Source organism: Hyperolius riggenbachi, chromosome 12, assembly GCF_040937935.1.
Source record: "Hyperolius riggenbachi isolate aHypRig1 chromosome 12, aHypRig1.pri, whole genome shotgun sequence".
Classification (NCBI taxonomy): Eukaryota; Metazoa; Chordata; class Amphibia; order Anura; family Hyperoliidae; genus Hyperolius; species Hyperolius riggenbachi.
Genome location: NC_090657.1, coordinates 189,466,705 through 189,483,597, shown reverse-complemented (window position 1 = coordinate 189,483,597; position 16,893 = coordinate 189,466,705). Strand labels below are relative to the sequence as shown.

The 16,893-nt window shown below is 46.0% G+C and overlaps 1 protein-coding gene across 6 annotated transcripts in view; it reads right to left on the bottom strand.

Moving 5' to 3' along the window:
* LOC137542424 (opsin-5-like) overlaps nucleotides 1-16,893 on the bottom strand; it is a 213,699-nt gene that overhangs the window by 48,658 nt on the left and 148,148 nt on the right. For all 6 annotated transcript variants that reach the window (XM_068264317.1, XM_068264321.1, XM_068264318.1 and 3 more), the window contains one exon: nucleotides 3,083-3,170. In XM_068264317.1, the coding sequence (XP_068120418.1) occupies nucleotides 3,083-3,170 (88 nt within the window). The remainder of the gene's footprint in view (nucleotides 1-3,082; nucleotides 3,171-16,893) is intronic.

Below are 16,893 nucleotides of genomic sequence, written 5' to 3'. Positions count from 1 at the left end.
GAAATAGTTTTTTTTTAATTTAAAAAAAACCCTCCCGCAGCCTCCCTGGCGATCTTATCAGAACGCCAGGGTGGTTAAAGCAAATATTAAGCAACCTAAACAAAAAGAGTTAGATACTCACCTATGGAGAGGAAAGGCTCTGGGTCCTATAGAGCAGTGTCCAGGTAGATACTCAGCTCTGCTGAGACACTAATTACCCCACCTGTGCATGTTTGTGGTTTTCTCCAAAACATGCACTGTTGGTGGGCCTTGAGGACAGGGTTGGGGAACACTGCGAGCCTTCCAGCTCCTCTCTCCGTGCCCTCGTTCCTGTCCCACCCGCGGTTGAAATCCTGTCCCTTCGAGCCTCCTTCGAATGCTTTGCAAGCACTCACATCCCCAAGTGCCTCTGAAGACGAGCGCATCGTACTGTGGAACTCGTGTGTGCGCGGAAGAGATTCGCTAGTCTTCGGAAGTAATTAGGAACATAAGAACTTCCAAAGTCTTCACGAGGACTCCCAAAGGTATATTGGACCAGTTGGTCAAATAACTTCAACAGGGGGGATGGTGGTGGACTGAGGGGACAGAGCTGGTACTGAAGAGGCTCCAGAGTCTTCCCTCTACATAGGTGAGTAACTTTTTCTGTAGGCTTCTTCAGTTTTACTTTAATATCACAGCTCCCAACTGACCCACTTTCTTCCTCATGTGTCCCTCTTTCAGGACTGATGTATAGATCTGTGTAAACATATGCATTTTTCTAAAGAAATATGTGTTTAACTGACTCAAAACTTTTTTCCATTAATTCAATTGATATTAATTCTTCTTTTCAAATGTTAACCAGTTCACCACTGAGGGTTTTTTCCCATTATGGACCAGAGCAATTTTCACATTTCAGAGCTCCCCCCTTTCATTTGCCAATAACTTCATCACTACTTATCACAACAACATGATCTTGGGTTTTTTTCTCCACCGATTAGGCTTTCTTTGGGTGGTACGTTTTGCAAAGAATTATTTGCATTTTAACAGGAATAAGAAAAAATAATTTTATTAATAATAATAATTTATAATAATAATTAATTTTAGCTAAAATGTGCTATAATGGATAAAACCCTCATTTTATTTGCCCATTTGTCCCAGTTATAACAACTTTTAAAGTATGTCCCTAGTACAATGTATGACGCCAATATTTTATTTGGAAATAAAGGTACATTTTTTTTCCATTTTGCGTTCATCACTAATTACAAACCCATATTTGCAAAAATAGCAGTAATATACCCTCATAACATACATATTAAAAAAGTTCAGTCCCTAAGGTAGCTTTTTTTAGATTTAAATTTTTATACACGTGTTTTATTTTGGTAACTATGGGAGTAGAGGTAAGGGGTTAATTAATAAGGTATTTTATGTATTTTTTAAAAATTAAAATGTATACAAGTATCTTTTTACTATATGGCCACTAGATGTCTGCCCACTTTATCTTCCTGTGCGTACTGTTAGTACACTAACAGGAAGTAATATGTGTCTGTTTTACTTTCACTTTATTAATGACCATGGCATCTTATTGATGCGGTGGTCAATAATCACAGGCAATTAGATCGGTGAATGGGAACTGTGTTCCCATTCACTGATCTGTGTACTAATGGGCGGTGACGTATATGCGTGCAGGAGCGCAAGAAGTGGCGATCATGGCAAGATACTTATATCTACACACCTGGAGCTAAGATGAAGTCCCCGGGGGCGTAGATCTACTGTATGTAATACATTAACTGGTTAAAATTAAGAAAAACTAATGATAATAGGAAGGACCAGTTTGGTTTGAATGATAAAACGACATTAAAGGAGAACTGTAGTGAAAGGAATATGGAGGCTGTCATATTGATTTCCTTTTAAACAATGCTGGTTACCTGGCAGCCCTGCTGAGCTATCTGCCTGCAGAATCACACCAGAAACAAGCATGGGGCTAATCTTGTCAGATCTGACAAAAATGTCAGAAACACCTGATCTGTGGCATGCTTGTTCAGGGTCTAGGGCAAAAAGTATTGGAGGCAGAGGATCAGCAGGATAGCCAGGCAACTGGTATTGCTTAAAAGGAAATCAATATGGCAGCCTCTATATACCTCTCACTACAGTTATCCTTTAAAACTAAGTTTGATTCTGAATTATTTGTGATATGCATGATGAGGGGTGTGGTGGGGCGTGGTTAGAGGTGTGGCTGGGGTGTGTCTTAATGTGTCCCTCTTTCTTATCTCAAAAAATTGGGAGGTACCGTATGTAGTATGTTCTTGCTGTGGGTACAGCATTTGGCTGCTGGTAGCTCTAACTCTTAATTTACTATCCTCTCAGCAATTTTGTAAAAAATGACACAGGAGAGGGCTGCAAACCAGAGCCGGGACAAGATCCTCCAGCACCCAGGGCTGAGACACAAAAGTGCGCCCCTCCATCCCTCCCACCCCAGCTGTCACACACTGATTGCTATTAGACTAAGAGGCGCCCCTAGGGACCCCAACACTTTAATCTCTAGTTATCTGGCTTGCAGTCACTGCTATGTATCTCCTTTTCTTATTTCTCTCTGATTCAAACACAAAAGGAGAATGATAGCTGACTGAGTTGCGCGCCCCCCTCCTACACTGCACCCTGAGATTGGAGCCTCTCTCACCTCTGCCTCGGCCCGGCCCTGCTGCAAACAATAGCCACCTGTTAGTAAAACACTTTATAAAATGCAGCCCCGGTCTGTTGATTACTTAAGGTGGCCATTAATGATTCAATCTTTTTCATACAATTTTACCAAATCTATGTGGCATAAGGGTATATTGAGTGAATCTATTGAATGGGTATTTCAGGCAGTTCCCTTATATTACATGGAAATAGTAAGATTGAATGAAAAAGATTGGATCATTAGTGGCCACAGAACACATGAGACTTCACAAAGGAGACCAAGTGCATCATCATAACTAGTGTAACACAAATGTGCGTTTTTACAATTGAGACGATTTATAAATATGCCCTTAAAAGAAAAATCCCAATTTATAAAGGTTGCAGAGGTTTACAAGAGCAGCTGTTGTCTGGGGAAGAAAGAACATAAATGGGGTGAGAAGGTACATACCGAGCAGAGTGTACACAACTCCCAGGATGGTGTCATTTGTTTTGGAGATTGAAGAATGGAAGTCTGATGCCTCGGAGCCATTTCCCATCTGCACATAATGAGAGATAGACAGGAGGTTAGCGAGATGTGCTCTGGGCACGTTACCTTGTGGCGCATTCTCATCATGCCCCATAATCGTGTCTTCTTGTACTGGGGCATACATGTCACCCAAGACCACAAATTATGCAACTGCAAAGCATGGGGAAATATGAATGCCCCCTCCTCCAATGTAATAACACCTTCCCTTTTCCCCCTCCCACATACAAGTGGACTGGGTAACATACATTTGAGGCACACACACACACACACACACACACACACACACTCTTCAGCATTCAGGGGAGTCAATCCCGTGGAGACGAGTTCGGGGACCAGCAGTGGCAGTGCAAGTTTTACATGGGACCCCAAGAAATGTATTGATATGGAGCCCCAAAACTTTCCAAGGACAGCTGCAGTGTCAGAGAGGTGTAATCACAGTAAGGAAACAGTTTGTTAAGGATTAGCACTATTCAATGCACATATAGAGGTGTTCATTATCAGCATAGCACCAATGCAAAGCTAATAAGATGGATGAAGGAGAGCCCTTAGTGGTCCCTTCTAGTCCAGGGGCCCCGGTGTGGTCGCTACCTCTGCGCCTCTATTGCTACGCCGCTGGGGACCAATGGCATACAAATAGATATCTTCCTCTTTATTACAGTTTTTACATTTTTCACAAAAAATAAAACAAGACATAAAATTGCTTCACCAAATAGAATGAATTACACTATGTTACATAACTCCAGAACATTGTAAAACTGAAATTTGCAGTCCATAACTCAGGAGTTATTTGCAATTATTCAGGTTGGAGTGAGCATATGAGGTCTTCCACAATGCATCACTGCTGAATATGTAAATCATCCTTTGTTGTCCTGGTGAGCTATCCACAGCGCCAGAACCGCTGGCGATGCAATGATGTGTCAGCTTCTTAATTGTACAGAGCCACAATAATCCAACATGCATACAGACTGTTTCAGACTGGTAAATCCTCATCAGTGCATAGCATGGATTCATGTGGCTCTATGGAGTTGAAATGGATGGTGAACCAGAACTCCTACGAGTGTGTAAGGGGCTAAAAGGGACCAAAAAACGCCCTTTTACTAAAATGTTAAATAAAACAGAAGGCATTTGCAATTATTCAGGTTAGAGTGAGTATATAAGGTTGTTTCAGGGACATCAAATAGAGGATTTGCATATTCAGCAGTGATGCATTGTGGGAGACAACATACGCTCTAGTTTCTGGCCAATAAAGCCTGGTTAGCATTACAGACCTGGTTGATAAAAGCTTTCTGATGCTTCCTGGACACAGGGAAGAGAGCGACCAGGAGGTCCTTAACTACTGTACAAAACGCAGGAAACTGAACATAAGTTGGAAGCTGCTGTCCCTAAATTCACTAACAGCGTAACACGCCCACCAATAGTGTACCCAATCTGCGGAAGTGACACAACCTCTAGGCCTATACCCATGACACTATTTTTTCACAACAAATGATCTTTTCTGCGACGCAGGCCACCCACAGCGATTGTTCATTTCTAGACAACCGCTATGTTGGATCGTATTGCGGACAATCGTCCTGATCCTCAGTCGTTTACACGATTGTTAATTTCCACGGCTACCAAACACGCTAGCAGATTCGGCCGTGTGGATTGGGGAACAATCGTTCAGCAACGGAGATTCCCCATCCATCTTCCCGTAGGTACAAAGCTTAAAGCAGGTCCAATTGGTGTTCTGTACCAATCATACAGGATTTTGTAGGGCCTTTCCCTGAAATCACAGCTGATGGAGGCTTGGCCAGTGCCATGGAATCCCATAGTCTTACTGTTCCAAGAGTCACCACAAGCCTACCTCGCCACACTTCACCATAGCCGGAGTGATGGGGGAAAGGTGTCGGTACCATAGAAATGAGTATATACTCGATACTAACTCTCTCCTGGTTGGGGAGGCTTGGAACATGGACTCTATCTGGCCTGGTGCACACCAAAAACCGCTAGCAGATCCGCAAAATGCTAGCAGATTTTGAAATGCTTTTTCTTCTTTTTCTGCAGCGTTTCAGCCAGCGTTTTGCGGTTTTGTGTAGCGGTTTTGGTATAGTAGATTTCATGTATTGTTACAGTAAAGCTGTTACTGAACAGCTACTGTAACAAAAAACGCCTGGCAAACCGCTCTGAAGTGCCGTTTTTCAGAGCGGTTTGCGGTTTTCCTATACTTAACATTGAGGCAGAAACGCATCCGCAATCCAAAATCTGCAGCAGCCCGGGAGTATGCGTTTCTGCAAAACGCCTCCCGCTCTGGTGTGCACCAGCCCATTGAAATACATTACCCTAGCGGATCCGCACCCGCAAGCAGATCGCAAACAGCAGCGGAAACGCTCCGGTGTGCACTAGGCCTCTCAGAGGCTAAACCAGCACAGCTCACACATATTAGCTTACTAACTAACCCACATACCTGGAGGAATCAAAACATTTCAGATTCCGGGAGTCCATATTTCTTCTCGACCTGTTGACAGGTGAGAATAGCCCCACCTTGCAAAAAGTCAACAATCCGTGTGATCATTCTAGAATACCACTGAACCCAAACACCCAGCTTGCATCCAGGGATGGGAGGTGGGGTGGGTCCTTATTGTTGCAAAACAATGACGCCAGGGAAGCTGCTACTAAGGTCTTATAGCCTTACTGCAGTACACTACAGGGCATCTTGTGTGGCTATGTGCAGTCCTTGTCTCAGCAGCTCAGCTGATCAGAAGCTAGAAGGGGAACCTATGCAAAAGTAAACAAGTCATTTTATTGTTTAGGCTGATGATTAAATATAATTACATAAGGTGCAAGACCCCTGGCTGCTCCACTTGGCAGGCACACAGAGCAGATTTGTTTTCTTGTTTTTAGTATATTTGCATGTTTTGTAGGGTGTACTGTAATTAAAACAATGAGCTCCTGTCCTGAAGAAGGAATTATTGATTTCTTTACTGCTCCATAGTAATCTGTCCTATCTCGTTTGATCTCCAAACCACTCCTGTAATAATAACAGTTACCATTCATGCTGACCTACTTAGAAATTGCCTGCCTTATGTTTTTCTTTTTCACCGTTAAGGTGCCGTTTAAAGGACAACTATCAACGTTGACAAATTCTAAATGAATAACATATATTCCAGTAATTACTCGCAAATAGCAATACAAAGACTTCTATTTTTCATCTTTTCATTTTTTATGTGAAGTAAATATGACATTTACAGAGAACAGTTTTCGATGTGGGCATTACCATGAAGCACTGTGTCCAGCGCATCCAGCATACAGAAACAGTCATCACGGTCTGTAATCCTGTGACTGGAATCTCTTCAGAATGATAAAAGCAGAAATATAGCATCAAAAAAGTGTGTAAATCACTCATGAGCTGTTCCTGTGGCTCTCTGCGTCACGCAGTCTAAAGTAAAAAGAGTTTACATCCAGGAAGAGCTCATTCTGCGGGGGTGTAAGCATGCAAGTACAGGAATAAAGTACAGGTCCTTCTCTTTAGATCTTTTCTCTCAGCTGTTCCCATGTGATATGTGAGAAAACAGTGTGTGTGTGGGCAGGGCAGAAACAAACAGTAAACCATTCCTCTTTGAATAGTGACAGAAAAGTGGAACCTATCTACATGGTACAGCTCTGGACCCAACGCCGACTGTAACAAAAAGATGATGGACAAGGTGTGTCCTTACACACAGGCTGTGATCAGAGACTTCTGAAAAGCTCTCTATTGTTACTGACTAAAAGCTCTATGTATGTGGGGTTTACAGAAAGATAGTTTCTTTGATAGTTCCTCTTTAGCGATACAATTTTGCAGCTGAACGATTGTTTCCGATCACCAAGGCAATTGATTGGTCGTGCCCATTAAGGGCAGAATTATCGTTGCCCAATTCGATCAGATTAATGGACTTTATCCCCCCAAAAATGGATCTCTGTAATACTATCATTAATGGACACGACCAATTGTTTCCAAACAATAACCGTATCGATCGGAACTGTATCCCTTAATGAGCACCTTCAGGACTAAAAAACAGGTGCTATAAATCAGTTAGGGTCATTCTAGTTGATAACTAATTAGGGCACATAAAACGTGTGTTTGGAAGTAAAAACATTCCTGACAGCAGAAAACTGATAAGCAGTTCCACAGGTCATCATCGCTCTGTATGGGAGCAGGATAAGAATAAAGGGCAGAAGCGGAGGCCAACGAGACAGTTTGACCTTAAACCCTAGATTTTATTTCCTCTTCAATCCAAATTAAGACTATGGGATTCCAGAAAAGGCCTCATAACATTCCTTCTATGGAGACAATTATCTCATCAGTTTATGGTCATTTCAGGCTCACTTAAAACCAAAAACTGTAAAATGTGACAGCTGGAAGCAGATTGGTTGCTGAGAAAGGCAAGAATAAATTATAAGTAGTACTTTCTTTATAAGTCAGGCCCTCCGCTTCAGAACTGCCTGCTTCCATGAAAGTCTAGTCACACAGGTGTTTAGTTTCACCAATCCTTTAAAAAGGATGCTGTCCAAAGTTACAAGACCCGGTACCGGCGATAGAGAAGGCTGAGGACGGCGGAGTGGGAGTGATCCATGCGGATGGGGCTGGAGGAAGCCCAAGGTACGTATAAATCTATTATATTTACTCGGCTCTGAGTCTCTTTAACCTGCAGTATAGTAAAGCAACTACAAGATGTCACTGTAATGTGCTGTGATGATCTCTTCAGTATTAGGATTTCCTGTATTCATTCTGTGTTCCTTTCTGTTCTCAGTAAGCTGCATTACCTGATAGGGGCGTATGATGTATCTCTGCTTGTTTTACTTCAGTAAAGAGTTCTAACTTGTTAAACTGGTGCATATCTGCCTGGCTGTACAGAACACTCTGCTCCATCAATTATTACATCTCTTTTCAATGCCACCACCAGCGTTTTGGAATGACATAGATCTGGAGAAAATCCATGCAGTTAATTACATATTATGTCAGTTGTGTTCCACAGAACGCGCACACTGCCAAAACCGTCCCGTGCTCAAACACTAAGTTAATTTTGACAGAGTTCACACAGAAGTTCAGTTAAAGAGAAAGTGGCTGGGCACATCCAGTATTAAAACGCTAATTTTTTTTTATTGAAACATAAAATCAATGATACAGACCACCATAAGGAGAGAGGGTTAACCACTTGAGGACCGTGGGCTTTACCCCCCTTAAGGACCAGAGCCTTTTTCTCCATTCAGACCACTGCAGCTTTCACGGTTTATTGCTCGCTCATACAACCTACCACCTAAATGAATTTTGGCTCCTTTTCTTGTCACTAATAAAGCTTTCTTTTGGTGCTATTTGATTGCTGCTGCGATTTTTACTTTTTATTATATTCATCAAAAAAGACATGAATTTTGTTAAAAAAATGATTTTTTTTAACTTTCTGTGCTGACATTTTTCAAATAAAGTAAAATTTCTGTATACATGCAGCGCGAAAAATGTGGACAAACATGTTTTTGATTTAAAAAAACCCATTCAGCCTATATTTATTGGTTTGGGTAGAAGTCAGTGGCGTACCTAGGGCATTTGACACCCGGTGCTAGGTATTGAAAGACACCCCCCCCCACGGTACACTACCTGCGGCGCGCGAAGCGGCGAAAAAATGGGCGTGGCTATGACCGGATGGGGCGGAGCTAATTTAAAAGTGCACCCAAGTTTTAGTCAACCTTTCTCCAGAAAATTCACATCATTGCGCAGCTTTTCTCCAGAAAATACACAAAATGTCAGAAGCTTTCAACATAAAATACACGTAATGCGAGAACATTTCACCAGACATTACACGTTATGTGAGCAGATTTCACAAGAAAATACATTCAATCATGTCGGCAGATTTGACCAGAAAAAAATCATTCAATCTTGCGGTAGATTTGACCAGAACATACACAATGTCAGCACCAGATTTCACCACAAAATACACAATATCAGTAGTTAAACTGACCACAAAATACACAATGACGGTAGTTAAACTGACCACAAAATACACAATGACGGTAGTTAAACTGACCACAAAATACATAATGACGGTAGTTAAACTGACCACAAAATACACAATGTCGGTAGCAGATCTGACCACAAAATACACAATATCGGTAGCAGATTTGAGTGTTGGCAAGCTGATAGCCTGGTGGGTAGGTGGTGAAGGGTGAGCAGCCTGATTGCCTAGTGGGTAGGTGGGCAGCCTGCTGGGTAGCAGTGGTGGGTAGGGGGGCAGCAGTGGTGGGTAGCCTGCTGGGTAGCCTGGTGGGTAGGTGGGCAGCAGTGGTGGGTAGGTGGGTAGCATGGTGGGTAGGGGGGCAGCAGTGGTGGGTAGGTGGCCAGCCTGCTGGGTAGCCTGGTGGGTAGGTGGGCAGCCTGCTGGGTAGCAGTGGTGGGTAGGTGGGCAGCAGTGGTGGGTAGGTGGGCAGCCTGCTGGGTAGCCTGGTGGGTAGGTGGGCAGCCTGCTGGGTAGCAGTGGTGGGTAGGTGGGCAGCAGTGGTGGGTAGGTGGGCAGCAGTGGTGGGTAGCCTGGTGGGTAGGTGGGCAGCCTGCTGGGTAGCCTGGTGGGTAGGTGGGCAGCAGTGGTGGGTAGCCTGGTGGGTAGGTGGGCAGCAGCGGTGGGTAGGTGGGCAGCAGCGGTGGGTAGGTGGGCAGCAGCGGTGGGTAGGTGGGCAGCAGCGGTGGGTAGCCTGCTGGGTAGCCTGGTGGGTAGGTAGGCAGCAGTGGTGGGTAGGTGGGCAGCCTGCTGGGTAGCCTGGTGGGTAGGTGGGCAGCAGCGGTGGGTAGGTGGGCAGCAGCGGTGGGTAGGTGGGCAGCAGCGGTGGGTAGGTGGGCAGCAGCGGTGGGTAGCCTGCTAGCAGTGGTGGGTGGGTGGGCAGCAGCGGTGGGCAGGTGGGCAGCAGCGGTGGGCAGGTGGGCAGCAGCGGTGGGTAGCCTGCTGGGCAGCCTGGTGGGTAGGTGGGCAGCAGCGGTGGGTAGGTGGGCAGCAGTGGTGGGTAGGTGGGCAGCAGTGGTGGGTAGCCTGGTGGGTAGGTGGGCAGCAGTGGTGGGTAGGTGGGCAGCAGTGGTGGTAGGTGGGCAGCAGTGGTGGGTAGGTGGGCAGCAGCGGTGGGTAGGTGGGCAGCAGTGGTGGGTAGGTGGGCAGTAGTGGTGGGTAGCCTGGTGGGTAGGTGGGCAGCAGTGGTGGGTAGGTGGTGGGCAGCAGTGGTGGGTAGGTGGTGGGCAGCAGTGGTGGGTAGGTGGTGGGCAGCAGCGGTGGGTGGCCGGGCCGGTGCACCTGTAAAAGAAAAAAACCTTACCTGCAGATGTCTTCCGAGTCCCAGGCAGCCTCCGCAGCTCCTCTTGAATGTCCCGCGCCGTCTCCTGCTGCGTCATCAGTGCAGGGCTACGGGAAGATGGCCGCCGAAGCCCACACTGGAGACAAAAATAGACGGCAAGATGGCGTCGGCGGCCATCTTGCCGTCTATTTTTGTCTCCAGTGCGGGCTTCGGCGGCCATCTTCCCGTAGCCCTGCTCGGGTAAACTGAGGGCGGCTATCAGCCGCCCTGTCAGTGCCCGTTGCCGGCGCCCGTGGAGGGGAAGCGCGGAAGGAGGGGACCCAGGTGAGGGAGATGTGGGGGGTATTTCCCCCCTCCCCGCCGACGCTGCCACCCCTCCTTCAGCGCTGCTTCCCCTCCTGTGTCATCAAGGCTTCTGGGGAGGCCTTGATGACACCCCCCCTGGAGCTGACACCCGGAGCGGAGCGCTCCTGGCCGCCCCATGGTAGGGACGCCACTGGTAGAAGTTATAGCGTTTACAAACTATGGTGCAAAAAGTGAATTTTCCCATTTTCCAGCATCTCTGACTTTTTTGACCCCCTGTCATGTTTCATGAGGGGCTAGAATTCCAGGATAGTATAAAAAAAACCAAAATGACCCCATTTTGGAAAGAAGACATCCCAAAATATTCACTGAGAGGCATAGTGAGTTCATAGAATATATTATTTTTTGTCACAAGTAAGCGGAAAATGACACTTTGTGACAAAACAAAAAAAAAAAGTTTCCATTTCTTCTAACTTGCGACAAAAAAAAATGAAATCTGCCACGGACTTACCATGCCCCTCTCTGAATACCTTGAAGTGTCTACTTTCCAAAATGGGGTCATTTGTGGGGTGTTTACTGTCCTGACATTTTGGGGGGTGCTAAATTGTAAGCACCCCTGTAAAGCCTAAAGGTGCTCATTGGACTTTGGGCCCCTTAGCGCAGTTAGGCTGCAAAAAAGTGCCACACATGTGGTATTGCCGTACTCAGGATAAGTAGTATAATGTGTTTTGTGGTGTATTTTTACACATACCCATGCTGGGTGGGAGAAATATCTCTGTAAATGACAATTGTTTGATTTTTTTTTTACACACAATTGTCCATTTACAGAGAGATTTCTCCCACTCAGCATGGGTATGTGTAAAAATACACCCCAAAACACATTATACTACTTCTCCTGAGTACGGCGATACCACGTGTGGCACTTTTTTGCACCCTAACTGCGCTAAGGGGCCCAAAGTCCAATGAGTACCTTTAGGATTTCACAGGTCATTTTTGTTTCAAGACTACTCCTCACGGTTTAGGGCCCCTAAAATGCCAGGGCAGTATAGGAACCTCACTAATGACCCCATTTTAGAAAGAAGACACCCCAAGGTATTCCGTTAGGAGTATGGTGAGTTCATAGAAGTTTTTATTTTTTTGTCACAAGTTAGCGGAAATTGATTCTAATTGTTTTTTTTCACAAAGTATCATTTTCCGCTAACTTGTGACAAAAAATAAAATCTTCTATGAACTCACCATACTCCTAACGGAATACCTTTGGGTGTCTTCTTTCTAGAATGGGGTCATTTGTGGGGTTCCTATACTGCCCTGGCATTTTAGGGGCCCTAAACCGTGAGGAGTAGTCTTGAAACCAAATGTCGCAAAATGACCTGTGAAATCCTAAAGGTACTCATTGGACTTTGGGCCCCTTAGTGCACTTGGGGTGTAAAAAAGTGCCACACATGTGGTATCTCCGTACTCAAGAGAAGTAGTATAATGTGTTTTGGGGTGTATTTTTACACATACCCATGCTGGGTGGGAGAAATATCTCTGTAAATGACAATTGTTTGATTTTTTTTTTACACACAATTGTCCATTTACAGAGAGATTTCTCCCACCCAGCATGGGTATGTGTAAAAATACACCCCAAAACACATTATACTACTTTTCCTGAGTACGGCGGTACCACATGTGTGACACTTTTTTGCAGCCTAGGTGCGCTAAGGGGCCCAACGTCCTATTCACAGGTCATTTTGGGGCATTTGTTTTCTAGACTACTCCTCACGGTTTAGGGCCCCTAAAATGCCAGGGCAGTATAGGAACCCTACAAGTGACCCCATTTTAGAAAGAAGACACCCCAAGGTATTCCGTTAGGTGTATGGCGAGTTCATTTTATTTTTTGTCACAAGTTAGTGAAAAATGACACTTTGTGAAAAAAAAAACAATAAAAAATCAATTTCCGCTAACTTTTGACAAAAAATAAAATCTTCTATGAACTCGTCATACACCTAACAGAATACTTTGGGGTGTCTTTTCTAAAATGGGGTCACTTGTGGGGTTCCTATACCGCCCTGGCATTTTACGGGCCCAAAACCGTGAGTAGTCTGGAAACCAAATGTCTCAAAATGACGGTTCAGGGGTATAAGCATCTGCAAATTTTGATGACAGGTGGTCTATGAGGGGGCGAAATTTGTGGAACCGGTCATAAGCAGGGTGGCCTTTTAGATGACAGGTTGTATTGGGCCTGATCTGATGGATAGGAGTGCTAGGGGGGGTGACAGGAGGTGATTGATAGGTGTCTCAGGGGGTGGTTAGAGGGGAAAATATATGCACTGGGGAGGTGATCAGAAGGGGGTCTGAGGGGGATCTGAGGGTTTGGCCGAGTGATCAGGAGCCCACACGGGGCAAATTAGGGCCTGATCTGATGGGTAGGTGTGCTAGGGGGTGACAGGAGGGGTGACAGGAGGTGATTGATGGGTGTCTCAAGGTGTGATTAGAGGGGGGAATAGATGCAAGCAATGCACTGGCGAGGTGATCAGGGCTGGGGTCTGAAGGTGTGGGCGGGTGATTGAGTGCCCTAGGGGCAGATATGGGTCTAATCTGATGGGTAGCAGTGACAGGGGGTGATTGATGGGTAATTAGTGGGTGTTTAGGGTAGAGAACAGATGTAAACACTGCACTTGGAAGGTGATCTGACGTCGGATCTGCGGGCGATCTATTGGTGTGGTGGGTGATCAGATTGCCCGCAAGGGGCAGGTTAGGGGCTGATTGATGGGTGGCAGTGACAGGGGGTGATTGATGGGTGGCAGTGACAGGGGGTGATTGATGGGTGATTCACAGGTGATCAGTGGGTTATTACAGGGAAGAATAGATGTAAATATTGCACTGGCGAATTGATAAAGGGGGGTCTGAGGGCAATTTGAGCGTGTAGGCGGGTGATTGGGTGCCCGCAAGGGGCAGATTAGGGTCGTATCTGATGGGTAACAGTGACAGGTGGTGATAGGGGGTGATTGATGGGTAATTAGTGGGTGTTTAGGGTAGAGAACAGATGTAAACACTGCACTTGGGAGGTGATCTGACGTCGGATCTGCGGGCGATCTATTGGTGTGGGTGGGTGATCAGATTGCCCGCAAGGGGCAGGCTAGGGGCTGATTGATGGGTGGCAGTGACAGGGGGTGATTGACAGGTGATCAGGGGGGATAGATGCATACAGTACGGGGGGGGGGGGGTCTGGGGAGAATCTGAGGGGTGGGGGGTGATCAGGAGTCCCAAGGGTGCAGTTAGGGACCTAATGAAAAAAATAGCGTTGACAGATAGTGACAGGGAGTGATTGATGGGTGATTAGGGGTGTGATTGGGTGCCAACAGGGGTCTGGGGGGTGGGCGGGGGGGTCTGAGGGGTGCTGTGGGCGATCAGGGGGCAGGGGGGGGGGGGGGAGATCAGTGTGCTTGGGTGCAGACTAGGGTGGCTACAGCCTGCCCTGGTGGTCCCTCGGACACTGGGACCACCAGGGCAGGAGGCAGCCTGTATAATACACTTTGTAAACATTACAAAGTGCATTATACACTTTGTATGTGGCGATCCGGGTGCTAGTAACCCGCCGGCGCTTCCGAACGGCCGGCGGGTTACAGCGCGAGGGGTGCGGAGCCAGTCCCCGGCGGCCGATCGCGTCACGAATGACGCGATCGCGTCACGAATGACGCGATCGCGCCGCCCATGCCCGTAAAAGGACCGCCGCCTCTGTGCATGCGGCGGTCCTTGCGGGGTCCACTTCCCTGCCGCCTCTGTGCGTTGGGCGGTCGGGAAGTGGTTAAAGCATGTTCAGAGGTCGACAGATGTTTCGCACCCACATGTGGGGTGCTTCATCAGGAAGACGTCATAGCAACTCAGTAAATAAATAAATGTCAATTGCGCGCCATATAAATAAATATGGCGAGTTCACGCAGACGTCCAAAATGAATCACCCCTTGTAGTAGGCTACACTTACAACCCCCCTCCGAAAACTCACACAAAGGCTTTAAGATGCTCATCACATGTCTGGCAGAGTGAGAAAGAGCTGTAGATAGCACAGTGAGGCACAATTCTATTTCAAGGAATTTGCGTAATGCAGATCTCGCATGTACAGAATGTATAACTAGTTTACTATTGTGAGAGAGTCCCCCTCCGGGCTCTGAAGAGCACACACACGATGACTGTACAGATGTCTAACTGTGGAGGAACCACAGAGGTCAGCAGTCTGGATCATTGCCGAGAGTCTGCAAGCTGAAAGGCAACAGCTTGCATCTTAAAGGGAACCTGTCATAAGGGGAGCAAGAGGATTTATACTTCCCTTACACTTACCCGGGGGATTCTTCCAGCAGCCTGTAGTCCATCAGCTCCCTCTGTGTCGGACTGTTCTTGTGCTGTCAGCACTGGTAGTCACTGACTATTGCGCAAGCGCGGCCCCTGTACGTGCGTGCCTCCATGATCATAATATCATGATCCATGATCATAATCACACATAACACCAACCCTGAGCTCACTCCACTGGCTACCGATAAAATGGAGAATTCTGTTTAAGATTGGCTTACTGACATTCAAATCCTTGCACAATCTGGGCCCTGGATACCTGAAGGACTTGTTGCAACTACATCACACCCCCCACAATCTTAGATCATAAGGACGTAACACCTTGGTCACCCCCAGAGTCCACCTCAAAACCTTTGGAGACAGAGCCTTTTGTCATGCTGCCCCTACACTTTGGAACTCCCTGCCACACCCAATCAGGACAGCCCCATCCCTGGAAGCATTTAAGTCTAAACTGAAAACCTACCTTTTCAGTCTGGCATTCATGAACATCTGACTATCTCCTCTGTAACACAACCCAGCCTGAAACCCTGTATTAATCTGAGACACAGCTATGCGCTTTGAGTCCTATGGGAGAAAAGCGCTTTACAAATGTTATTGTATTGTATTGTATTATTGTATCATGCTCACAGTGGCCAGGAGCATTGTGCCCATGTGCAGTTAGTGAAGGCCCCCAGCCATGGGGGTGTGACCAAGGAGGCGCACGACCAGGGCAGGCAGCTGGAGAACGGAGGGGACAGAATGGACACTGGAGGAGCTGACGGACCACAGGGAGGAGGAAGAAGCCCCAGGTAAGTTAAATCCATTGTTGTGATTGTCCCAGGTACACTTTAGAGAGGAACTGTAGTGAAAAATAACATGATGGATACAATTGCTTATATTTTACATTATTAACTACTTTAGCCTTTTAAACGTATCTGCTATGTCCTAAAGGCTGCTGCCCCGCTGCTGAGTGCTCCCGCGGCCGATCGCGCGTGCCTGCGTGCTCCCGTGCAGCCACCTTTTATCCTGAAGATCAATGCATGGGAACTCAGTTCCCACACTGATCTAGTTCCCTGTAAGAAAGACCGACAGCTTCTATTATACACCGCAGTCTTTCTAAAGAAAAACAAAAGTTTCACGTCCTCCCTATACTTCCTGGAAGCTGGAGTGCTCGCTTACAGGAAGATAAAAACATTTTTTGATTTTTTGATTGAGGCCATCTTGTGGCCAAATAGTAAAACTACATCTACATACATTTTTTTAAAATAAATTAACAATCATTTAGGCCTTGTTCACTTTGTGTTCTGCTGCTGTTTGTGTTAGCTTTGGGCGGTTTTTGACGCATCTTTTTTTCCGTTCCCAGCGATTTATGCGAGTTGGGCGGTTTTGGTAAGCGTTGTTGTAAACGGTTTTGCAGAACGATTCAGTTTTTTCACTTCCTGAGGTCAGTGATGGATGCAAAACTGAAAAAATGCACCTTTATTTCCAAATACAATATTGGCACCATACGTTGCGATAGGGATGTAATTTAAATGGTGTAATAACCTGGACAAATGGGCAAATAAAATACTTGAGTTTTAATCATGGTAGCATGTATTATTTTAAAGCTATACTAGCCGAAAACTGAGAAATAATGAATTTCAGAAAAAAATTCTTAGCAAAATGTACCACCCAAAAAAAGCCTAATTGGTGGCGGAAAAAACAAGATATACCGTATTTCGCGCCGTATAAGACGCTCCGGAATATAAGACGCACCCAAGTTTAGAGGGCAAAAACCTGGGAAAAAATATATATATTAAATCTGGTGCGTCTATATTCCAGGAGCGTCTTTGTACATG